A 25,271-nucleotide genomic window follows, 5' to 3' on the forward strand; every position below is an offset into this window, starting at 1 on the left:
TTTAAGGCAAATCAGAGGCCCTTCTCCATCAGATGCAAGTACTGGGGGGAAAGTTTCATTTTCAGGGGAAATGCAAATATTCTTTCCCTCCTTGAGCTTAGCAGCAGCTTGCTCCTGGGGAGGCCAAAGAGGCCCCTAGTCAGCCCGTTACCCAACCCTATGCAGGGAATCCTTTCCGATAAGCTCAACTTCTTAAAAATAATAATAATATATATTTATATATATTTTATTTCAGAGAGGGAGATAGAAACATCGATGAGAATCATTGATTGGCTGCCTCCTGCACGCCCCCCATTGGGGATCAAGCCAGAAACCCAGGCAAGTGCCCTGACTGGGAATCGAACCGTGACCTCCTGGTTCATAGGTAGATGCTCAACCACGGAGCCAGGCCAGCCAGGATAAGCTTAACTTCTGAAGTTAACGCAGGGAAGAGTCTGACGCTCTGCTTTGCTTTAAAAAACGATTGCCGCCGAAACCGGTTTGGCTCAGTGGATGGAGCGTCAGCCTGCGGACTGAAGGGTCCCGGGTTCGATTCCGGTCAAGGGCATGTGCCTTGGTTGCGGGCACATCCCCAGTGGGAGATGTGCAGGAGGCAGCTGATCGATGTTTCTCTCTCATCAATGTTTCTAGCTCTCTATCTCTCTCCCTTCCTCTCTGTAAAAAATCAATGAAATATATTAAAAACAAACAAACAAACAAAAAAAACGATTGCCCCCTAAATGCAACGCCGGATTGGATCCTGAAACAGGAAAAGGACGCCAGGGTGAAATCTGGTGAAATCCGAATAAAGTCTGTGGTTGGTGAACTGTTTGAAGCCCGGACAAAAGCCGGGGAGGGGTATATGGGAACGCCTTGTACTGTCTTTACAACTAACTGTCCCAGAAATCTAAAATTATTTTCAAATAAAGTTTAATGAAATGATGCTCCTTGTAGTGGACTTGACTTTGCCCTCTGAAAAGCAGGCAGATGGGAGGCCTCTGGCTTCTGGGGGAGCCTCGTCTGCACCGTCCTTTAGACCCCATCCCCAGCGACATCACAGGAGGAATGCTCACGACCTCGGGGAGGCTGCTCGGCAGGGACAACTCAATGTTTCTCTCCTCCCCCCCCGCCCCCTTGTTCTCTCTAAAATCAATCAATATGCTTAAAAAACGCCGTGGTCGCCATGGAAGTCCCACCTTTGTAGGACACAGCACTTCCCTACAGACTGTCACTCCTATTTACGAACAGCATGCAAACAAAAGAGCAGCTCCTAAAACATGGCTTTCTTTGGGCTTTATCGTCAAACACGATCAAAGACAGAAGTCTGGGATGGCTCTGCCGCATCAGCTGAAGGACTCGCACAGACTGTATCCAAGTGCAAAGCGGGTCGTTTATTTAGCACCGAAATCAAACGATAAAAACACGGGTTCCATCTTAAAACAGGCATTTCAAAAGCCCTCCTGACATTCTAAGTTGGCACTGAGGCATCTGCAGTCTGGATGCCCAAATTCCTCGTTTCCAGCGACAAAGGCCATTTTCCCTGGTTGTGGGGGGCAGTGGTGTGGAGACCACTGCCCTTCAAACAGGCCGGCGGCCCCAGGTATGCCGTCTCCTGCTCAGGTGCCCGCCTGACCTCCAGGGGAAGTTCTGTGTTTGCTTAGATTCTCAGTAACTGGTCAGGAAGCCTCCATGTAAAGATGTACAAAATGGACTAAAGGAAACACATACCCACGGCCTCTTGCCCACTGACAGGTGCCTGTGAATTATGCTTCTCCAAAAGGAGAAGCAACCCCAAGTCCTGACTTCACCAAATAAGGGCTGGTTCGCACCGGTTGGTAACTACGTTGCAACTGGACCACTGACAGCACTGAGATGCTGTGAAGGTCTGAGACAAAAACAAGCTCAGTGCAACACTTCCCCTCTAGGACGGCTGCAGAATTCCGCGAATTCCTGGTCACAGAGGAGGTAGCACCGTCTCCTCTTTAGTAAAATCCGTGCCATTCGCCTGCCTTTCCCTTCCTTATTCTTTTTAAAAATATATTTTTTTATTGATTTCAGAGAGGGAGATGGAGGGAGAGAAAGATCAATGATGAGAATCATTGATTATCTGCCTCCTGCACGCTGCCCCCTACTGGGGACTGAGCCTGAAACCCGGGCATGTGTCCTGACCAGGAATCGAACTGCGATCTCCTGGTTCATAGGTCAATGCTCAACCACTGAGCCACATTGGCTGGGCATCCTTCTTTCTTCATGGCTGTTTCTGGAAATTGGGGTAACTCCCCACAGGCAGGGGGCAAGAGATATTTACACGTCCAGCATCCTGGGGGCGCTGCCCTTTGCACAACCAGGAAGATGAAGCAATTCCGCGCGAGAGAACATTCCGTGAACAGACTCTGAGCAAGGGGAGGTGGACATCTCAGGCCGTCAAGTCCCTCCCAGGCACCAGGAACTCCAGTTCCAACTCTACTGCAACCTATGTCTTCCGATCTTTATGGATAAAGGACTTTGATGGCTCCTCAGCTATAGCTTCTTGGGCGAGGGAGGCCTGGGCTGGGGTCAGCAGGGTGGGACAGTCCTGGAAGACTTCCGGGGCCAGGGACATCCTCCAGCACGTCCTATCCCAACCGCATGACACCACTCCCGAGACAGCTGCAGGGAACAAGCCATGTCAAGGCTGGCCCTTTCCAGGGCCGACCAGGCTCTTCGCAAGGCCACACAGGGACGAGTCTACGAGGGGCGATGCTGTCCGCGGCCTTCAGTTTTCCGTGTCGGTGAACTTTCTCTTCTTGTAGTTCTGAACCAGGTTGGACGCTGTGATCTGAGAAGCCTGCCCCTTCTCCCAACACTGAAAGTCGTTCAGGCCTCTCTGCCCCATTTGGAATAAGCCCCTCTCCATCTCGTCCAGCCGGGCGACCAGTGATGAAGTGTCTTCATTGTACGCATTCTGGGAGGAGTCCATGATGCGGCGAAAACGTCCAATAAATGTCTGAAGGAGAGGGAGCAAGAGAAACCAGGGCCACTTTTTAAATATATGTATATTTTTATTGATTTGAGAGAGGGAGAGGGAGAGAGAGAGAGAGACATCAATGATGAGAGAGAATCATCGACTGGCTGCCTCCTGCACGCCCCGCGTTGGGATCGAGCCCACAACCCGGGCATGTGCCCTGACTGGGAATCAAACTGTGACCTACTGGTTCATAGGTGGGTGCTCAACCACTGAGCCATGCTGGCCAGGCCAGATCCAGTTTTATCCTCAAACATTTAAATGGCACAAAAAGGGAAAATTTGGTCTCAGGACTCAGTCACAAGGAGGTCTGAGTAAGTTATTTCACACTGCCAAGCCTCGATTTCCTTGCCTGTGAAATGGATTGTTGTGGAAATCCAACAAAGTAATACCCACAGAGCATCTAGCAAGTGGCTAGCAAGAGTAAGCTCCGAAAAAAGCATTCCCCATTATTGTTATAGGAACAAAGACCGTGATAATGTACTGTGGTCACATGCAGACAGGTTTCAACCAGAAAAGGTCCCTGATTTAATTGAATGCAGTTTCTATTTTCAGCAAGAGAGAGAGAGATGGAGTCACACAGCTCTACCGGTGTCAGTTCCGGGCTCTGAGCCCAAGCCACAAGCCCCACTTCCGTTCTGCAACTGTCTCCCGGCAATCTCACCTTCTCTGTGAGCAACTCCAGTCTACAGCACTTCAAAACAGAGATGGAGAAAGACAACAGGTAACTCACTTAAGAAGGGCAGCGTTCCCATTCAAGAACATGTCCTGGCAACGTTATAAGACAAATGATGTCTGCTTAGAAGAGCTTCATAAGCTCAAACTGTCTACAGTCTGCGCATTGGCTTCTTTTTCTGAGTGGATGGCAATGGCTTTTTTTTTCTTTTTTAACTATCACGTTAGAAACAGCACTGGTAAGCGTCAGGCCAAATAACCCTGACGCCCGATACAGGGTGTCAGCACAGCCCAGGTGACAAGTGTGTTCTTATTAAGCAAGAAATGAGGAAGTAAAAAAACAGGTAGAAAGGATGAGTTCTTCTAGTTTTAACAGAATGAAAAGTCATTATGAAATTTAAAGTAAGGTTATTCCAGCATAAAGGATGTTATATACATAACACTGTTTTGTCCATGGACAGTGGTAATAGTTACCATACATTAAATGGCTTCACATACGCTCACTATGATTCTATAGTTTTGACACTATTATTATCTCCTTTTACAGGTGAAGAGTTGATGCCTAAAGAGGTCAAGTAGCTTGACCAGGTCACGTACGTAGCAAAGCCAGGTCTTAACCTCAAAGCAAGGAAAGGGAACAAATAACCAAATACCACGTGTATTTCCGACAGGAACCCTCAGACCGGTCCTGGGCTGGGCTGGGACTGTGTATTTAAGTGCCTGATGCCTGCATACAACCATCACCTCTTCTTTCCAGGACTTTCTGCTGCTCCCAACTCTTAGCAAGCAAAAATGAATAACAGTAGACAAGTCCTATTTAAGTGTGTGTGTGTGTGTAGTTGGCAAATGCAGTCTAACTGTTGGCTGGCCTAGAATAATAACACACTAATTGTATATGTCATAAGTTTCCCTGGGTAAGAGTGATGTCTGGTGGCAGCCAAAGCTGGCTCCTGAGGCATGTGCGGTGCCATAGGTTTCCACATGAATTACTTGCCTGGAGGAGAGACTGGGAAATGTCTGTATTCTCTGGGCTGTCAAAATGCAGGAGCTGGGAGCCAAACCCGTAGAAATGGGGCCCCATTTTGTGGAGGTCCACCACGTTGGCATCTGCGCTGAACACAGTCCTCCAACCCTCTCGGTAGATCTTGGGAAGGTCCACAGAGAGGATCCGCCGCTTGTTGTCAAAAAGTCCTTTTGCCAGCCACAAGGGGAGTTCCAGCTTTGAGCCCTGCATCAGACAGGATTGAAGAACAATGATAAAGTCAATGTGTGTGTGGCAAAAAGGAAAATTCGCATTGCATGAGCAATATTGCCTGTTCTCTTTGGGACACACTTGTATGTGAAGTCATATAGCCCCAGGTGCGAATCCCAGCTCACCGCCTACAGTGGGGCCCTGGCCAAGCTACCAAACGTCTCTGGGCTTCAGTTTCCTTGTATGTGACAATGCCTAGTTACAAGGTTGTTGAAGAATGAAGGAGCTAATAAATGGAAAAGTACACTCTCCCCACCCCATGCATGTTGGCACCAAAGCCCTCAGTCAATGGTTGCTGACATCATCATCATGATGCAGGGATGAATCTAGCAATTCGTGGGTCCCAGACGCATTACACGCTCTTACAGAACCCAAAGCTGTTGTTTTCTGTAGGAGCCAATCCTAAGGCATGTTGAGGGTAAGGGAGAGAGAGGGGGGGAAAAACACTGCTGAATTTGTAGTTTCAAAAATGAAATCCGTGTTGGAGGACGGAGGCTGACGACCTGGGATAAATTTAGTTTCCGTACAAGTGGCCCCAGCTAGGTGAGGAGACCACCGCAGTGCACCGCGACCCGCGGATAAACTGCTTGGCGAGATGACCCCAGTCTGCCCCTAAAACTACAAATCCCAGAGGACAGCGCGCCCACAGATACGCGAAGCCCCAGGGTCGCAAGGCACACTGGGAATTGTAGTCTTTCCGCGCAGCGCCGAGCCCGGGAGCTTACCTGAGGGATGGTGTTGTCGGTGTCGGCCCCACCGCTCCGCTCCGGGAAGAAGGCGCCGAGGCGTGGAATGGGAATTTCTGTGCGCACCGGGAGCTTCTCGTGGGACATCAAGATGTCGTCCAAGGAAAGAAAGTTCTCCTCATGGCCCAGCGCACCCGACTCCACCCGGAAATAAGCCTCGGACATGGCGGCGGCGTGAGCTGCTTTGTTTCCTCTTGTGTGATTCGGGAGACCTCAGGGAGTCAGGGGTGCAAAAGCAGGAGGAAGCGGAGGCCGGTCGGGATTGTGGGGGTTGAATGGGTCGCTACGGCCGCCGAGCCGGGTCGAAACTGTCTTCCCGCTCACTCTTCTCCCGCGTTCGGGGCGGGCCAGGCAGGAGCAGTTGATCGGGCGGGCCGGCCTAGGCAGGAGCAATCGATAAGGTCTAGGGCGGGGCGGGGCGGGGCGGGCCAGGCAGGAGCAATCGATAAGGTCTAGGGCGGGGCGGGGCGGGGCGGGCCAGGCAGGAGCAATCGATAAGGTCTCGTGCAGGGCGGGGAGCGGGGCGGGGGCGCTGGGAGAGGGTCCCCTGGAGGTTTTCTCGCCGAGTGTAGCCCATCTCTAGCAGAAGCTGGGAATGCCTGTTAAAGCTGCAGGATGCAGTTGCACTAGGTTGCGTTTATGTGGTCCTGTAAGTGCGTTTATGAAATGAAAAACACTTTACACGTGTGTGGGCTTAAAGAAAGGCGGCCTGGAGCCCCCATCCCAGGCCTGGCCCGAGCAGCCCTACCGACCGGTTTGTCACTGTGCATCTCTGTGGATCTGGCTGCGTGAAAAAACGGGCAGCCTCCTTGTGTGGCTCTTAATGCAAACCCTTAAAGGAGGAAACCTGGTTGGTTCAGCTCCTCGTTGTGAGGCAGACCACAGGGGTCATAGTTTGCCAGCCTGTAGGCTGGGGACCTGGCAGGTACCATCCCAGGTCTGGTGGGGGCGGGGAAGGGGCCATGGGGTGCTGCTCAGTCAGGGCTGTGGGTGGTGGCAGCATGCTGAGCGATGCGCTACTGAACTTTTTTTTCCTACGAAAGGGCATTTTTCTGGGGCTACCAGAACTGTGGGCAAAGGGTTCCTGGGAAGGGAGATGTGTATTAATGTCTTCACATTTTTTTCTGTTTTGTATCTCTGGCATCTCGGAGCCGTGGGACCCTAAGGATGGACTGTCCCTCCCTGGATGAGCTAATTCGTAGAGTAACAAGCACCTTGCCTGCGAATACGCCTTTCATATTCACACCCACCGACCCAAAGCCCATAGTCTCAACCACTTCCTTTATCCAAGTCTCACACTGGTTCCCTTGCCCTAAATCAAGGTCCCAAGGTCACATACTGGACAATAGGAGACCACCTTTACCACCCAGAGTCCACCGACATTATTTAAACCAGCCGTGGGCAAACTACGGCCCGCGGGCCGGATCTGGCCCGTTTGAAATGAATAAAACTAAAAAAAAAAAGACCGTACCCTTTTATGTAATGATGTTTACTTTGAATTTACATTAGTTCACACAAACACTCCATCCATGCTTTTGTTCCGGCCCTCCGGTCCAGTTTAAGAACCCATTGTGGCCCTCGAGTCAAAAAGTTTGCCCACCCCTGATTTAAACCCTGCAGTCCTTAGCCTGCTCCCACTTGCCTACTCTGCCTCGTCCACTCCCTCCCCGAGAAACCACTTGAAGGGTTCTGGGCCATGGTCTCCTCTGGGCAACGATGAGCAGTCAAGCTTCCAGGGATCACCACTCAGTCACCTCCATAAATGAAGGCCTGGGTATCGTCACAACAAGGGGTAGTGGGGAAGCCAGAGCCAAAGTATGGAAAGACTTGGGTGCTATTATTCTAAGGCGTCTGGGCTGTTCCATAGGAAATGGGAGGAAGCGTGTAAAGCTTTTAGACAAGTAGTAGCGTAAGTCTGAGCTTTAGGAAGGGAAGTCTGGCAGAGCGGAAAGGGGGGAGAGGAGATGCAGGGAAGACAGTTGCGAAGCTGTTCCGTGGGCAGCACCTGGCAGCGGATTGGATGTAGGAAGCGGAGGAGAGAGAGGGGTCCAGGGTGATTCACGTGCTTAACCTGGTGGACCAGGTGGGTGAAGGTGTTATTAATAGATGTGTACGGAGCACAAGAATAGGGGCCGCGCGAGGCAGAAGATGCGTTCCGTTTGGCATTCGTGGAGTCCAGGAGCCGCTAGACAGGCAGGTCGGCAGCCCAGTGGAGAAAGCAGCCTGGCAGTCAGGAGGCATCTGTTTAGAGGTAGTTACGTGAGAGTGCTTCTTTGATCATATTTAAATTAATTCCTTATCCTCACCCGAGGATATGTTTATTGATTTTGAGAGAGAGAGAGAGAGAGAGAGAGAGAGAAAGAGACATCAATCAGTTGCCTCTCTACATGCCCTGACCAGGGACTGAACACACAACCAGGCGTGTGCCCTGACTGGGAATCGAACCTCTGCCACCTTCGGGTGTACAGGACGACGCTCCAGCCCCCTGAGCCACACCAGCCAGGGCTCCCTTGTCATATTGTAAATGTTCACTTTGCTGCACTCTCCAATGCAAAAGTAAGCAATCCACAGTCAGAACTGGTCATTTCTCTGATGAAATGAGTATATGGTACTGGATACCGTTTGGGATAGAAATCTAAATTAATTTGCCTAATTGAAGGCAATGCAGGCTGTTTACGGACAAGAGAGAAAGCTGTTCTCTGTGTTGAAACGGTTAGGATGGATGCTTCATGATCTGTCAACGCCAAAGAAAGGCATATTTTTGTCCTGAGACCAGACTATTGGCTCTGAACTCAAATACCACAGTTATTTTAATACGAAAGGAACAGGCCCGTGTTTCAGATAAAATCAGAGTGCCTTGTTCTCATTGAATGCCGGCTCACCATGAAGCTAGTAGTCACTGCTCGTATGTTTTCACTCTATTTAATCCGTCCTCTTTTTGAACTAGTAAGTGAAATCAGAAGAAATGAAATTCATGTGAAAGTTTGAACTGATGACTTAATCAGGGGTGGGGAACCTTTTTTTCTGCCCAGGGCCTTTTGGATATTTATAACATCCTTTGCAGGCCATACAAAATTATCAACTTAAGTATTAGCCTGCTATATTTGGTTAAACCTTTCATTAACTCACCCCTAATGCCTTGGCAGGGCCAGAACAAATGATTTCGTCGGCCTTATATGGTCCAAGGGCCGGACGCTCCCTACCCCTGAATAATTTGCATTGAGCCCTGACCGGTTTGGCTCAGTGGATAGATCGTTGGGCCGTGGACTAAAAGGTCCCGGGTTCAATTTGGGTCGAGGGCATGTACCTTGGTTGCAGGCTCGATTCCCAGTAGGGGGCGTGCAAGAGGCAGCTGATTGATGTTTCTCTCTCATCGATGTTTCTAACGCTCTATCCCTCTTCCTTCCTCCCTGTAAAAAGTCAATAAAAATATATTTGAAAAAATAATAATTGCATTGATATATTGGCAAAAGCGCACATAGCTGATCAAGCATGAGTTTGTTTATGCCCTACATTACAAGCCAGGAACGCTGCTTTTCTCTAAGAAAGTGTGTGTTCCTTAGCATCCAGCCAACCAGTCTACACGCCAGAGTTACACTAAACAGAATCTCAGCATGCTTAAATATTCAGAGTGTATCCAGTATAGTTAAAATACACGGCGTTTCCGTCTTCTGAAAGGCGTCTTAATGGATCCCCGAAAAAAAGAGTAAATTTCCCACCATCATCGTTTCAAGGTTGCCAGGTCACAGAAGGGCGTGGCACATGCAGATTTCAGACAAGCAAAACCCCAAGCAGCTTTAAATGTGCTCTTTGGAATACCAGTGCTTTCCAAACTTCTTCCACCGAGTGAGGAGGCTGTGCACAGTGACAGAAATCCCAGTGGGGTTTGTGGGTGAGGACCTAGGAAAGTGAAAAAGAAATGTATTGGACTCCATCCTTCCAGGTGCTCGCCTGGCCACAAGTTCTAGGATTCTCTTTGACCCTCTCCCCTTACGCCAAGCATGTCAAACTCTCGGCCCACGGGCCGCATGCCTCGTTCGTTTGGCCTGTGCTGGCCTTTGAGTTTGATACGCTTGCCCTGCACTCTGTAACCGGACCATCAGCAAATGTTGGCTCTACCGTCATGACTTCTCCAGAAATGGACCAGTTCTCGTCACTGTGGCCCAGGCCACCATGATCTCTTGCCTGTTTTCTTGCAGTAGCTCCCACCTAGTCTTGCCCATGACCTCCATGTTGATCCTTCAACAGCCCAGGCTCACTTTTTCTTTATTTTTAAAAATATTTTTTTATTGATTTCAGAGAAGAAGGACGAGGAAGAGAGAGATAGAAACATCCATGATGAGAGAGAGTCATGGATTGGCTGCTTCCTGCATGCCCCACACTGGGGATCGAGCCCGCAACCTGGGCATGTGCCCTGACCGGGAATCCAACTGTGACCTCCTGGTTCATAGGTCAGTGCTCCACCACGGAGCCATGCTGACCGGGCCTGATTACCTGCCAGAAGCTTCATCTCTGCATTTGTAAAGTGGAGGAAATAATAGTAGCTCACAAGGTTGTGGCGGGTGGATCAAATGAGCCCACATACCTAGAGCGCTTGCTCAGGGCCTGGTCCGTAGAAGGGCTTCGTACGTGTCCTCCTCATCGTGATGCATACGTGTCTGTTCAGCATCTCGAACAAAACCTGTCGCATAGCAGAGTCTCGATGAACGTTTGTTAAATAACTGTCTTCATTCATGATCATCTAAGCTCGGCTCCACACTCCCCCCCTCCCAATTCAAGTTCCTAAATGTACTTTGATAAATTATATGATTCTTCAACGTTTCCTGCTAAGTTCTCCGACGGGTTCAAATCATTAAAGTTTTTTATTGTTGTCGTTTTTGGAATGAGTATTTTTTTTTATAAAGTTATCATTCTTTTCTTTTTTTATTCATTTCAGAGAGGAAGGGAGAGGGATAGAGAGATAGAAACATCAATGATGAGAGAATCATTGATCGTCTGCCTCCTGCACGCCCCTCACTGGAAATCGAGCCTGCAATCCAGGCATGTGCCCTTGGCTGGAATTGAACTCGGAACCCTTCAGTCCGCAGGCCGACGCTCTATCCATTGAGCCAAACCAGCTAGGGCTGGAATGAGTATATTTTTCCCATTTTTTTTTTAAGAGAGAGTGGAAGGGAGGGAGGAGGGGGAAAGAGAGAGAAGAGAGGGAAACACTGATGAGAGAGAGACATATCGATTGTTGCCTCCCACACGCACCCCGATGCACCCCGACCTGGGGTGGGGATCAGACCTGCAACCCTGGTACGTGCCCTCGTCTGGAATCGAACCCAAGACTCTCCAGTGCCCAGGCAGATGCTCTAACCACTGAGCAATGTTGGCGGGAAGATTTTTGTTTGTTTGTTTGTTTTTTGTATTTGGAAACGAGAGTATGATATTTGGATCTTATGTGAGGTTAGTGGAACTAAACCACTGGAGGTCACCGCTCCACACTTTAGCTGTTCCTGTGGCTGAGCTATTTCTCGAGCACTGATCCAAGACGCCTGCAACGAGATCAAAACACAGTCACGGGCAGATGCGACCGGTGTGTGGGCAGCGCCGAGTTTAGATCCTGCCCACGGTCCCCGGCAGTGGCAGCAGCTTGGTAAACCCACCTTATGTAGCCAGGGACGTTCTGTGTTTCTGTGTGCCTGACCCTCCCAAGTTGGCAAAGCAGCAGCTACCCCGTCATTTTGCTAGAGGTTCTGGTTTAACCCAGCGTTCCTTTTTCTGGGTTCCCAGCTGCCCATCCCTGTGTGTTCACCTTTTCCTGATCATTTATTACATAATTTAACCCGTGATCTGAGGGCCATCATCTCAGTCCAAGGGCAGTGGAGTGGCGAGTGAACTCATTGGTTTGAGGAGACTGGTGGGGGGAGAAGAGTTGTCAGTGAGGTGTTCCCCTGCCTGTTAGGGGCTGCGTCCTGGTGCCCAGTGGAGGGAGTAGTCACATGAGGCGATGACAGCTGACAGCTCAGCCCTGGCTGGTGTGGCTCGGTTGGTTAGAGCATCATTCTGGGCACCACAGGGTCACAGGTTTGATTCCCAGTCAGGATGTGTATGGGAGGCAACCGATCAATATTTATCTCACATTGATGTTTCTCTCTCTCCATTTCCCCTCCTCTCTCTCTAAAAGCAATAAAATAAAATAAAAACGTATCCTCAGGTGAGGATTAAAAAAGTAAATAAATGTGAAGTTTACATAAACATATATTTTGGTAGTGAAAGCAAAGGTGATCCCTTATAACCATCCCTTTATGTCCCGTAAGGATCCGATGGCGCCTTTTAATGGGGCAAAGCAGGACTTTTATTGGGAAGGGGTGAATCCTGGGCACGCGGCAGCAGCAGGCAGCTCTGTGACAAGGCCACCTGCATCTCCTAACGTTCAAGTTCCAGGTGGGAGGGGTGTCCCTGCGCCCCACGAACTGACAGCGGCACCCCCATTTGCCTACGTTCTGCGGCTGGCTGTATAGACAGCCCTGTGACTTCGCTTTGCGCCACATGGCTCAGTCCCAGGGGAAGTTTCTCTCTTCTGAAATATCATTGCACATAATTTAACACTGCAAGTCAACCCTCAGCCCCAGCCACATAGGGGTTCTTATGTATTAACATGCTGAGTCGAGGGGGCGCTGAAGGCAGCAAAGGCCCACGCTCCCGGCAGGGACGGGAACGCCCTCCACCCATTCTGATTCTCATCCTCTTGGCGAATGCCTGAGGGCCTTTCAGAAATAGACTCAGTTGCCTGTTTGCAGGGTTTACGATGATCAATATCCCACCAGCATTACTGGGTTCTTTTAACTTTTGTTTTTAATAAATTTTTTTTTAAGTATATTGTATTGATTTTTTTACAGAGAGGAAGAGAGAGGGATAGAGAGTCAGAAACATAAATGAGAGAGAAACATCGATCAGCTGCCTCCTGCACACCCCCTACTGGGGATGTGCCTGCAACCAAGGTACATGCCCTTGACTGGAATCGAACCTGGGACCCCTCAGTCCGCAGGCCAACACTGAGCCAAACCGGTTAGGGCAATATTTTTTTATTTATTTTAGTATCTTTATTGATTTCAGATAGAGGAAGGGAGAGAGGAGAAGCATCAATGATGACAGAGAATCATTTACCGGTGCCTCCTGCACGCCCCCTACTGGGGATCGAGCCTGAAACCCGGGCATATGCCCTGACCGGGAATCGAACTGGTGACACCCTCTGGTTCATAGGTCAACACTCAACCACGGAGCCATGCCAGCCGGGTTCTCTGACTTTGGTTTTCATTTGAGCGGTGGTTCAAGGGCGGCCCTCTGTAGAGAAATGGCCCTGGACTCGGCGAGCAGCGACGTTTGGGGAAGTGAGCAGCCACCGGTTGCCCACCTGGCAATGGCCGCGTGCGCCTTGCGATCGATCGTTTAGGGGTTAAAGCCCTTCTGATGGGCGCTGACGGGCTGAGCCTTTGTGATGTGTTGGTGTTGCTCCGAAAATGTCGTGTCTCTATTCCTAATTTTAGAGCCAGCAGCTGCCCCTGCTGTGTGCTCACAAGTCGGTGGTTGTCCGTTCCCTTTGTTTACTCGGATTCCCTCATATGTCCAGTTACTCTGCGAAAACGTCTCACTTGGTCTTCTCCCTGTTTTAACCCCGAGGTTATGTGCGTGTCACATCGTCTCTCGTTTCGTAGTTTGTCATCTCTGTCACTTCACCATTGCTTTTAAAATAATTAAAAGCTCTTCTTCAGACACAAGGTATCACTGTTTATTTCACCTTCCCACCCTCTGCCTATGTAACGTACACACTCTTACCTCATTTGATAGACAGGTTTTACCACGCCGTGTTCTATAGGATATGGCGTTCAATGTCTTTCATCTTCAGAATCAGAAAGCTGCTTTTTATTCGTTTCTTAGTTGCCCATTTATTTATTTATTTATTTATTTTTTAAAAATATATATTTATTGATTCCTTACAGAGAGGAAGGGAGAGGGATAGAGAGTCAGAAACATCGATGAGAGAGAAACATCAACCAGCTGCCTCCTGCACACTCCCTACTGGGGATGTGCCCGCAACTAAGGTACATGCCCTTGACCGGAATCGAACCTGGGACCCTTGAGTCCACAGGCTGACGCTCTATCCACTGAACCAAACCGGCCAGGGCCATTTATTTATTTTTTTAGGGCCCCATGGATGCTTCTAGAATTCCTTGGAGGTGTTTTTATTTTTCTATTGTAATTTTTTTATGGTCTGGGTTTTGTTTGTTTGTTTGTTTGTTTGTTTTTCAAAATTACCCAGCTGGAGAGGAAGGGGCTAATGGGCTAATGCTTGAAATGTTCCAAAGCAAAAAATTTAAAAAATGTTTTGTGAAAAGATTATGTCTCATGATCTCCCTGTAATAAAGATAACGCTGATAGTAGAAACATTGCCACTTGCAGATGAAAAATATATTACACTTGTTTTTCTTGGACTCGGATAGCTGGCAACATCAAGAAGAAAGAAAACATTCATTTTAATCTTCACCTCCAACCTCTAAAATGTGATTGAGTCCTGGCCCGTGTGGCTCGGTTGGGTGAGCGTGAAAAGGCTGTCAGTTCCATTCGGGGTCAGGGCACATGCCCAGGTTGCAGGCCGATCCCCAGTAGGGGGCGTGCAGGAGGCAGCTGACCAGTGTCTCGCACATCAAAGTTTCTTTCTCCTCCCTTCCTCTCTCTAAAATCAATTTTTTAAAAACCACATTTTTAAGAAAAAGAGAGAGTTGAAGTGTAATCCGCAGCCACTTGATATCCCCGGGCCTTTGTGAAATAGTGGCTTTTGCGGCTGTTTTGCTTGTTTTGACAGCGACAGAGAGTTTCTATCAAATAAAATCTTACCTTTGAGCCGAAACCGGTTTGGCTCAGTGGATAGAGCGTCGGCCTGCGAACTGAAGGGTCCCGGGTTCGATTCCGGTCAAGGGCATGTACCTGGGTTGTGGGCACATCCCCAGTGGGAGATGTGCAGGAGGCAACTGATCGATGTTTCTCTCTCATCGATGTTTCTAACTCTCTATCTCTCTTCCTTCCTCTCTCTGTAAAAAAATCAATAAAATATATTTAAAAAAAAAAAATCTTACCTTTGAGCTCCGGGCAGACACAGGCATTCAGGCTAAAGAGGACCCTTCCCAGTCTCCTAGGTTCACCGCCTGGGCAGACACAGGCATTCAGGCTAAAGAGGACCCTTCCCAGTCTCCTAGGTTCACCGCCTGCCCGTCCGTAAGAGACTGCAAGGGAAACCCAAGAGCAGCTGGAACCCCAAGTCTCAGTGACGCAGGAATCAAGGTCTAAGGCTGTCACCCAGGGCAGTGACCCCACAGACAGACACTTTCCTGGGGGGCCCGCCAGGCTGGGCAGCCTCTGCTTTGAGAGTTCGTTGAAAGACAGTCCAGGTGCCGAGCCGCCTTGGGAAATGAGGCCGATGAAGAAGCCAGCTGACACCAACGAAGAAAAGAGAAAACACCGACACCGTAATTTAAGTTCTAACATTTTCAATACGTTAACGAGGGCGGGCAGCGTTTTTTTTCTAGACCCAGTTCTTTCTAAAAACAGTGATCAGAAGCCAGGGAAGACACGTTTGCTTTTGAGCATGTTTTGCTCTTGCTGTTTGCAAATTCTCTGCGGAGGAGTCTTCCGCATAGAAGCCCTTTTTTAGGTTATCATGTATTTTTTTTGAGTGCCCCAGCTGGCTGCCCTTGGAGAAACCGTGCATGTAGATTGTCGCAGCAAGATCGCCACCTACCGGCAGAAATGATTGTCGCACACAAACGCCCGGGTAGCATTTGGGCTGGGATGAAATCCAAGTTTTCACCCGCTGGACTTTTTTTTTTTTTTTTTTTTTTAATTTTCTTGATTTCAGAGAGGAAGGGAGAGGGAGAAAGAGAGACATCAATGATGAGAGAGAACCACTGATCAGCTGCCTCCTGCAAGCCCCACACTGGGGATTGAGTCCGCAACCCAGGCATGTGCCCTCGACTGGAATCGAACCGGGGACCCTTCATTCTGCAGGCCGACGCTCTATCCACCGAGCCAAACCAGCTGGGGCTGGCTGGACTCTCCCGGACAATGGATGTGTGATGATGTTGTAGCACAAGCTTTCCTCATGTTTGAAGGCCAAATAGTATTCCATTGTATGTCTGCACCACTTTTTTTTTTTTTTTAATCCATTCATCTTGGGGTGGATACTTGAATTGCTTCTACCTCTTGGCTACTGTGATTAATGCTGCATCGGAGACCCTCACCCCAGCCGGGAGGCTTCCCTAGGTCCAACATTTGAAAATAAAAGCCAGGCCTCCCAGGGCCCCCCTGCCTTAGACATCTTCAGAGTTCATGCCTGCCTTGGACTCTTCTGTCCTCCTCAGGAGGCAGCCAGCTTTTCTTTCTCATGCAGACTGTGTGTACCCTGTGTTCAGCCCCCACCGGGCCCCACGATTTGACAGAGCCTTCAGGAGGCTTGGTTTGGAGCCGCTAAAGACAACTGGGCTGAGGCCTGGCCGGTGTGGCTCAGTGGTTGAGCGTCGACCTACGAACCAGGAGGTCATGGTTCCATCCCGATCAGGGCACGTGCCGGGTTGTGGGCTCCATCCCCCGTGTGCCATGCAGGTGGCAGCTGATCCATGATTCTCTCTCATCATTGATGTTTCTATCTCTCTGTCCCTCTCTCTTCCTCTCTGAAATCAATTTTTAAAAAGTATATATTTTTTAAAAAAGAATTCACTTTATATTAAAAAAAAAAAAGGTTTGAGCCTCCCAGGAGCCAGGTGGGAGTATGAGGATGCTGACGGGGACTGGAAAAACCAAACCCACCCCGGCCGCGGGCTGCCTCCGCCCGTCTGACAAACACAGGCAGACGCAGTCGGGTGCTGAGGAGGTGGACAGACCAGGGCCGCGACCGGACAGGACTCTGTGATCTGACAAGAGAGATGTCCTTCCTGGTCAGCCCCGGGGACAGCCAGGCTTCCAGAAGAGCCCGGCCAAGCTTAGAAAACAGGCCGGCTTTTCATCCTGGCTCCTCCTAAGTCCCCATGTCCAGACGTCTGCCCGCTGGCGCCATGGTAACCGTGAGGCCACAATGGAACATTCTTCCCGAGGTGGTAGAAGGGGATCCCTGTGTCGGGCTCTTGCTGCGTCAGGTCGGAGCGAGCTCATTTCTCCTTCAGCGGGAGCAGTTCACAGAAGAGCTCTGAGAACAATCGGACGAGGGACACCCGGTGTCGGGCGTGGGACATGGTGACTGAGAACGGCGCCCATGGCTTCCTCGGGCTCTTGTGCATCGTTTGAGGCAAAGGGAGGAGGTAAGGCAGGCGGATGGCCAGGACACATCGCCTGGGGCTTAAATCTATTTTTATTGATGTCAGAGAGGAAGGGAGAGGGAGAGAGAAAGAGAGAGAAACATCAATGATGAGAGGGAATCATTGATCGGCTGCCTCCTGAATGCCCCACACCAGGGACTGAGCCTGCGACGCAGGCAGGTGCCCTGACTAGGAATCAAACCGTGACCTCCTGGTTCACAGGTCGACGCTCAACCCCTGAGCTGCCCGAGCTGGGCCGCATGGCCTGGGATGCAGACACACCTGAGCTTGGCTTCCAGCCTCCCCACTTGGCAGCTACGTGCCCTTGGGCAGGCTCCCCAATGTCTCCCAGGGTCAGTTTCTGAATCTGTAAAATGGGGCTAATCCCCGTGTCTACATCACGGGGTTATGGTGCGAGTGAACGCAGCAAAATACCAGGTCTGTGGCTACCGTATGTAAAAGCAGGAACTGTCCCTGGTTAAACCCAGCATCATGGAACCCAGCCGCGTTCAGTAGGAGGGACAAAACCAGGGCGGACTCACACTGAACCCCTGCCTTTTCCTTTCAGCAGCATTTTACAGCGACAGCGTTAAGGCAAGGGTTGAATTCCAGGAGCCAAACACCAGCACCTTTCTGAGCCCTGACTGTCTGGGAAGTGGGGACCCTGGCTGGATCGACAGGCGGGGGCGGCCCCCTCTCCTCGGGCCGTCTCCCGGGTCCCAACAGAGTCTCGGTGCCCGGTGCCTGGTCCCTGCTACCGGACTGCCCGGGACCAGGCCACAGGGACAGGACAGGTGTGTCCCTCACGTCCTGAAGCTGTGCCGGTGGGAAGGGAAGGGAAGGGAAGGGAAGGGAAGGGAAGGGAAGGGAAGGGCAGGGGCCGGGCCTCGGACGTTGGGGGAAGGCACTGCTCAGGGAGGAGAGGAAACGCGCTCTTGTCCCCACAGCTGCCCGTGGTGTCTGCTGTGGCCGCGCCTGGGGACCGCGGGGATGGCGGGGATGCTCTTGGTGCTGCTCTGCGCCTCCCACGCTGCTGCCAGTGAGTGCCCGCTCTCCCCGTCACCACAGCGCCCTTCCGTCCGCGGGCCCACGCTCTGTCCACTGAGCCAAACTGGCCAGGGCATGGGAGCTTCCCAAAAATGCCCGTGCCCAGGCCCTGTCACCAGGGGTCGGGGAGGGGGCCGGGGGCAGGTGGATGGAGTGTGCAGCCAGGTGGGGAGTCCCTGCACCCCACTCTGCAGGGGTGGGGAGGAGAGGGCCCCCAGGGACACAGCGACCACCCACCCCTGGCCCCAGCAGTGAGGTCCCCCGCACCTCCCTCTGCAGGTTGTGGCATCCAGAAAGCCGACGTTATAGAGACTTCCGAGGAGGGTCTGGTCAGCGAGAAGGAGTTCCCGTGGGTGGTGTCCCTGCAGAACTCCAACCACGCCCACCTGGCTTTCGGCAGCATCCTCAGTGAGTTCTGGATCCTCAGCATCGCGTCCGCCTTTCAGCACAGGCCAGTACCCTGACTGGGGCCTCACGGTGCCCTGGGCGGGTGGGAGCTGTTCCCCCGCTCAGCTGGGGGAGGCCTGGAAGGTGGACTGGTGTCGGGGTGACAGGCCTGTTCCCGGCTCAGCACTGCCAGGAGTCCTGGGTCCTCGGGTCGCCAGATGCCAGCCTTGGAGCTCCCGCTGGCCCCCCCCCCCCCCGCCCCCACCTGCACAGCGAAACGGTGCTCCTTATCCTCTGCAGGAAGGTCGTTCCTTCCTGCCCGTTTTACGGGGACACAGAGGCGCTAACGTTGGTAGGAGCCCTGGTGTTAAAGCTCGCCTGGGGCCTTAGCGTGCAGGAAACACGCCAGCATTTAAGCGCAGGGATCTGATTGTTGCTTCTTTGAGCGTCTCTGTGTTTTCCAAATTCTTTACATTTAATATGCATTCCTTAAACCAGAAAAAAATAACCCTGCAAATGTGATTAAAAGAATAACTGTGTTGTGTTTCTTTTTTTTTTTTTATATTTTATTGATTTTTTTACAGAGAGGAAGGGAGAGGGATAGAGAGTTAGAAACATCGATGAGAGAGAAACATCCATCAGCTGCCTCCATCCTGCACACCTCCTACTGGGGATGTGCTTGCAGCCAAGGTACATGCCCTTGACCGGAATCTAACCTGGGACCCTTCAGTCCGCAGGCCGACGCTCTATCCACTGAGCCAAACCTAGGCTAGGGCTGTGTTGTGTTTCTTTTAAAAAAAATCTTACTTTTTGACCCAATGATTTCACTTTTGGGAATCAACATTCAGGAAATAATTTGAGCCACTGGAAAAATTGTATACACAGAGTTGTTCATGGGATAGTTAATAAAACACTGGGACATAACGTACAATTATTATGGAGAAATGAAACATAGTATATTACTCTTACATAGTATAGTAGAGGCCCAGTGCATGAATCCTGTGCCCTCTTGCAATCCGGGACTCCTCGGGGGATGTTGGAGAGCCGGTTTCGGCCTGATCCCCACAGGCCAGGCCAAGGGACCTCACCAGTGCCTGGGTTGCACCGGGCCTCTAGTTTGCATATAGATCTTTGGTTAATTTCTTCCTGCCCTCCCCCCTCCCCGCTTCCCTCTGAGATTCATCAGTCTGTTCCATGTTCCCATGCCTGTGCGTTGAGCGTCTGTCCCCTGGTGGTCAGTGCGCATCACAGCTACCAGTCAGCTGGCCGGTCACTTAGGCTTTTATATATATATATAAATATATTTATAGATAGATAGATAGGTAGATAGATATAGATATAGATATAGATATATAGATATACACATACAGAGTATGGGGAGAGACTATCCTATATAATAAAAGGCTAATATGCAAATCCACCAAATGGTGGAATGACCGGTTACTAACGACACACACCACCAGGGGGCAGATGCTCAATGCAGGAGCTGCCTCTTGGTGGTCAGTGTGCTCCCACAGGGGGAGCGCAACTCAGCCAGAAGCGAGCGCAGCAGTGGTGGCAGGAGCCTCTCCCGCCTCTGCGGCAGTGCTAAGGATGTCCGACTGCTGGCTTAGGCCCGCTCCCCAAGGGCTCGGAACTGCAAGAGGGCACAGGCCAGGCTGAGGGACCCCCCTGCCCCCTAGTGAACAAATTTTGTGCACCAGGCCTCTAGCAATTACTATAATTGGCAAAACAAATTATAATATAAACTTTTAATGGAATATTGTGCAGCTGCTGATTTTTTTACTTATGATTTATATTTTTTACATTGAAAATACATGTGCAAAGTAGAATGTTCATGAGGAACCAAAGGATATACAAGGAAAGGGATCCCTTCCCTCCGTGGCTTGTCAGTTACTGTATCCCTCCCTTGAACTCTGTCACCAGTTTCTAGGGGATTCTTCCTTAAATACCCAACGCATGTATGGCTCTCTGTATACATAGCTATATACCCACAGGTCCTATAAGCCTATATCTACCGACAGAGGGGGAATTTTCTTCCCCCGGCATTCGTCTGCTAGGGCGGCCATAACAAAAGCCCGCAGACAGGGTGGCTCAGACAACAGAAGTTTATTTCTTACTGTTCTGGAGGCTGGAAGTCCGAGATCACGGTGCTGGCAGGGTTAGGTCTCCTGAGGCCTCTCTCGTGGGCTCGCGGACTGCTACCCCCTCAGGGCGGCCTCACATGGCCTTCCCGCTGTGTCCCGTGTCTCTTCCTAGTTTTATAAGGACACCAGTCCCTTTGGACTAGACTCCTGGCCTTATGGCCTGATTGAATCTTAATTACCCCCTTGAAGGCCCTATCTGCAAATGCAGCTGCTTTTGGGGCTGGGGCTTCACAAATGAATTTTGGGGAACACAATTCAGTCTATAACACCCCCCCCCCAAAAAAAGACAACAACCAGTAGCACACCATATTCAGTATTTCACCATACTTTTTTCACTCTATCATGAGTATTGGGAAGTCTTTTTTCAAAAACATTTTTTTTAATTGATTTCAGAGAGGAAGGGAGAGGGCGAGAGAGAATCATGGATTGGATGCCTCCTGCAGACCCCCTACTGGGGATCGAGCCTGCAACTTGGGCATGTGCCCTGACCGGGAAATGAACCATGACCTCCAGGTTCATAGGTCGATGCTCAACCGCTGAGCCACGCCGGCCAGGCAAGAGCAACATTCTTTTCATCAGCTGCATAGTATCCCATGACGGAGGTACCATCACCCAGTCCTCTAATGAGGGACATTTGCATGGTTTTCGACCTTTTCCCAAGGCCCAAAACGCGGCAGTAGGTGGAGCGGTACCTACGTCATTCCCACACAGGCGGGCATCTTGCAGCATGAGTGACCGGGGAGTGGAAGACGGGGTTTGACATTCACAGGGACCGCCACTAGCCCTTTGAGAGCTTCTGCTTTGTGTTGGGGTTCCCGATACTGCTACTTTCTGTTTAGTCTGCTGTTTTGGTTTGCTTTTCTGTTTGACCCAGGGTTTTGTGAAAGACAGAGTTTTAAAATATCCAGGTGGTAAGGTGTTCTGTTCTATTTTCCGCACCATTTAATTTTGAGTTATCCTGCGTGGTGATTTAGGAATTTGTTGAGGCTGTCCTTGTGGTCCCTGTGAATCTTGTTTTAAAATATAGCACCCGTGACCGAAATCAAACCCAGGACCCTGCAGTCCGCAGGCCAGTGCTGTATCCACCGAGCCAAACCCGCTCATTGTTGTAATCATGAAAACGGGGGAGAACGCAGCCTTCTTGGCGTCTCGGCTTCTCAAGGTGCCCTCGCTCTCCCTGCAGGAAGGACGCCGTGGCCGTCGTGGGCATCGCGAGGATGAACGCCTCGGTGGTGTCTCACGAAGAGTTCCCGGTCAACACCATCATCGTCCACGAGGACTTTGATAACAAGACGATGACCAATGACTTGGCCCTCCTGAAGACAGACACCGCCATGCGGTTCACCAGCCTGGTGCAGCCCATCTGCTTCCTGGGCAGGAAGCTGTACATGCCGCTGGCCTCGCGCAACTGCTGGGTGGCCGGCTGGAACCCCACATTCGCAGTTATGCCTTCCTTCTCCTGGCGGAGGCTGAGTGTGCTGGCAGTAGGGGGACTTGGATGGACCATTCTAGCGCTTATCTTTCTTACAAAAAAATAATACTTTTATTGATTTCAGGGAGGAAGGGAGAGGGAGAGAGAACCATTGATTGGCTGCCTCCTGCACGTCCCACACTGGGGATCGAGCCTGCAACCCTGGTATGTGCCCCGATGGAAATTGAACCGTGACCTGCTGGTTCATAGGTCCACACTCAACCACGGAGCCACGTGGGTCGGGCTAGGGCTTATCTTAAGAATGCAGGTGGCTCGAGGTTCTAGAGTTGGGCTGGAACCACAGCTAATGAGGCAAGATCCCCAGTGCTTGCCCTTTCTGTGGCCATCCTTACTAGTACATTTGGCCCTTTTTCCTTCTAGTCCTACATACACCAGAATCGCAAGTACATAGGCAGCTGGCAACCTGAAATCAGCGTGAGTTACAGGGTGGCCGGGGACACTGCTCCCCGAACCAGAGCGAACTGTCCTCTTGTCTAAGCCATCCTTGTTTTCTGGGGAAATAAACAAGGAAATGTACTCTGTAGATGTTGAAAAGGGATATACATATGTTCTCTGCCTATATTCACCTTCAAGTTCAAAGCACAAGTAGTTTCCAGTAAAAATCGCAGCCCCGGGCCCTGCTGTCTAGGAGGAAAGGGGGTTGATCGGCACGGTGCCTGCTCACCCCCGCCTGGACGTGTGGGCCGTAGTTGCGGTGGCTGCGGGGGTTGTCTTCTTGCTGATAACTCTCGGGCTCTCTGTTGCATGGTGCAGACGGGAGAGCAAATGACGATGAGTATCCTAAGGAAAATCTCCGTGCAAGACATCGACCTGTGCCCCTTATACAAGTTCCAGAACACAGGATGTGGCAGCCACGTGGAGCAGGAGACCGATACTGTCTGCTTGGTAAGGACATGGCAGACTCGCCCTGGCCGGTTGCTCAGTGGTTAGAGCATTGGCTGGCGGACTGAAGGGGTTGTGGGTTCGATTCCCGGTCAAGGGTATGTACCTCGGTTGCAGACTCGATCCCCAGCCCAGGTCAGGGTGGGAAGCAGCCAATCGATGTCTGTCTCTCACATCGATGTTTCTCTCTCCCTCTCTGTCTCTCCATCTCTCTCCTGCTCTCCCTCCTTCTCTCACTCCCCCTTCTCCCTCCCTCCCACTCTCTCTAAAAAAAATCAATGGAAAAATATCCTGGGGTGAGGATTAACAAAAAAAGAACATGACGGAGCATAAGCTCAATGCAGAGAGGAATCGTGTCACTTCCAGAGATGGGGGACCCCCGAGGCAGGGACTATTACTGTGTGGCTGTCGGGACTGACTCTGTGTGGGCTGGCACTTGGCAGAGAACAAGTGCTCAGTAAAACGCCTGCAGAATGGACCCCCCCAGTCACCGTTGCCAGTGGAACACGATCAGGCAATTCCACTTTCAAACCTAGGTAACTGGCCAGGGTCACCTCGCTAGCCAAGTGTGCCAAGCTCCCACCCATGCACCTGGAGAGAGGAGAGGTCAGTGTGGCAGAATGCCCGTGGCCTCACGACCGCTCCCACAGGAGCAGGGAACGCCGGGAGCACGCGCAGAGACCGGCGGCTGCCCAGGCGACCCTAGTCCAGCGTGACCCTGACCCTCGCAGGACTGTGGGTGGGAGTGAGCAGCTTCAGTGAGGGATGGAAACAAGAGAGAGAGGAGAGGGGGGAAAGGTGACCATTCGAGGTCAGAAAGGAAAGGAATATCAACATTCGAGGTATGAGAAACCGAAAGAGGGATTCAGTCCAAGTACTGAAAAGGGGCAAGACAATGAAATGTGAACTAGGAAGCTACAGGCAGAGTGCAGAAGTTGACAAATAAATTTGTACAATGAAAGGAAGAGTCGTCCTGTTGAGATTTGTGGCGGTGGCTGCCCAGATTGGATAGAGTACCCTATCATCTGTCCCGTTTCCAGCAAGAACCGGCGTAGAACATTTCTGGAACAAACCGTAAATTGCACAAGGATGTATTAACAATGAAAAGTTCTTTCAGCCCGGCCGGCGTGGCTCAGTGGTTGAGCATCAATCTATGAGCCAGGAGGTCACAGTTCGATTCCCGGTCAGGGCACATGCCCGGGTTGCGGGCTCGATCCCCAGTGTGGGGCATGCAGGAGGCAGCCGATCAATGATTCTCTCTCATCGTTAAGGTTTCTATCTCTCTCTTCCCCTCTCCCTTCCTCTCTGAAATCAATAAAAATATATTTTTAAAAACACAAAACCAAAAATGAAAAGTTCTTTTAAGACCTGAAGCCTTCTGTCCTTTGTCACAGGGGGACCCGGGAAACCCGCTCATGTGCCAGCTGCAGGGGCTGGACCTGTGGGTGCTGCGAGGAGTCCTGTTGCAGGGGGGCGAGAGGTGCCCTGGCCTCTTCCTCTACGTCAAGGTGGAAGACTACGGTGACTGGATCACGTCCCAGACGCAGTTGGACAGCCTTCTCCCCCAGTCCGTGTTCCACCACTACCACCCCCACCAGGAGAACGCGGCCCCTGCCCAGGGTCCCTCGGTGCCCACCAGGGAGACGCAGCTCCGAGAGCCAGCAAAGGTGACCATCCTCAGGGACAGATCTCCGTGGCCGGAGAACGGCTCTTCCGAGGGCGTGGAACCCCGGGGGAAGGGCGTGAGGGAGTTGGACAGCTCCCCGGAGGACGAGGAGGCCCTGCCCCCGGACTATGACTATTACAGCCAGCAGGCCGGGCAGGGGGCGTCCATTTCGGGTCAGAACAGGCTGCATCAGCCCCAAGAAACGCTCTTGCTTTCCTCTGCGCTTGTTTTCTTTTGGAACAGTAGACAGTCTGGGAGCTAACCCTCCCCCCGCACCCCCCACGGGAGCGTAGGCTCAGAATGCTGAGTGCCGGGCGCCCGCCACGCCAGGTGGGGGCCTGATGGCTGCACGCCCGGCTGCCCCGGCCCGCGGCCCGCCCTCCTCCGTGTCACTGCCACGTGCTCCCACGGCACCGTCATCTGTGCTTGTGAACTAAAGGTGGGCTGAGGAGTCAAACCGCGAGAGTGCCCTGTGGTTCTTTCAGTGTCAGCGTTTCCAGGGGCCAGGCTGGGACCACGCCCACCAGGGGGCCAGGCTGGGACCACGCCCACCAGGGGGCCAGGCTGGGACCACGCCCACCAGGGACCAGGCTGGGACCACGCCCACCAGGGGCCAGGCTGGGACCACGCCCACCAGGGGGCCAGGCTGGGACCACGCCCACCA

General features: G+C 51.4%; 2 protein-coding genes across 5 annotated transcripts; one reads left to right on the top strand and one right to left on the bottom strand.

Annotated features, from left to right (window-relative positions):
- Positions 1-1,349: 1,349 nt before the first annotated feature.
- Positions 1,350-6,022, bottom strand: GINS3 (GINS complex subunit 3). Its single transcript, XM_036346350.1, has 3 exons — positions 5,636-6,022; positions 4,653-4,886; positions 1,350-2,965 (listed from the first exon to the last, which is right to left on the bottom strand). Exons 1-3 carry the CDS (start codon positions 5,819-5,821, stop codon positions 2,735-2,737), a joined length of 651 nt encoding a protein of 216 aa, XP_036202243.1. The 5' UTR covers positions 5,822-6,022; the 3' UTR covers positions 1,350-2,734.
- On the top strand, positions 5,701-25,101 carry PRSS54 (serine protease 54). Of its 4 annotated transcripts, none has more exons than XM_036346348.1 (7): positions 5,701-5,830; positions 17,558-17,780; positions 17,934-18,025; positions 18,313-18,484; positions 21,751-22,009; positions 22,813-22,944; positions 24,336-24,869. In XM_036346348.1, exons 3-7 carry the CDS (start codon positions 17,977-17,979, stop codon positions 24,867-24,869), a joined length of 1,146 nt encoding a protein of 381 aa, XP_036202241.1. In that variant the 5' UTR covers positions 5,701-5,830; positions 17,558-17,780; positions 17,934-17,976. The 4 variants fall into 4 exon arrangements, with proteins under 4 accessions (XP_036202241.1, XP_036202240.1, XP_036202239.1 ...); XM_036346347.1 differs by having other exon boundaries at positions 5,704-5,830; positions 17,555-17,780; XM_036346346.1 differs by lacking the exon at positions 5,701-5,830 and adding an exon at positions 16,377-16,989 and having other exon boundaries at positions 24,336-25,101.
- The last annotated feature ends 170 nt before the right edge of the window (positions 25,102-25,271 follow it).

The sequence above is a fragment of the Myotis myotis genome, unplaced genomic scaffold, assembly GCF_014108235.1.
Source record: "Myotis myotis isolate mMyoMyo1 unplaced genomic scaffold, mMyoMyo1.p scaffold_m19_p_19, whole genome shotgun sequence".
Classification (NCBI taxonomy): Eukaryota; Metazoa; Chordata; class Mammalia; order Chiroptera; family Vespertilionidae; genus Myotis; species Myotis myotis.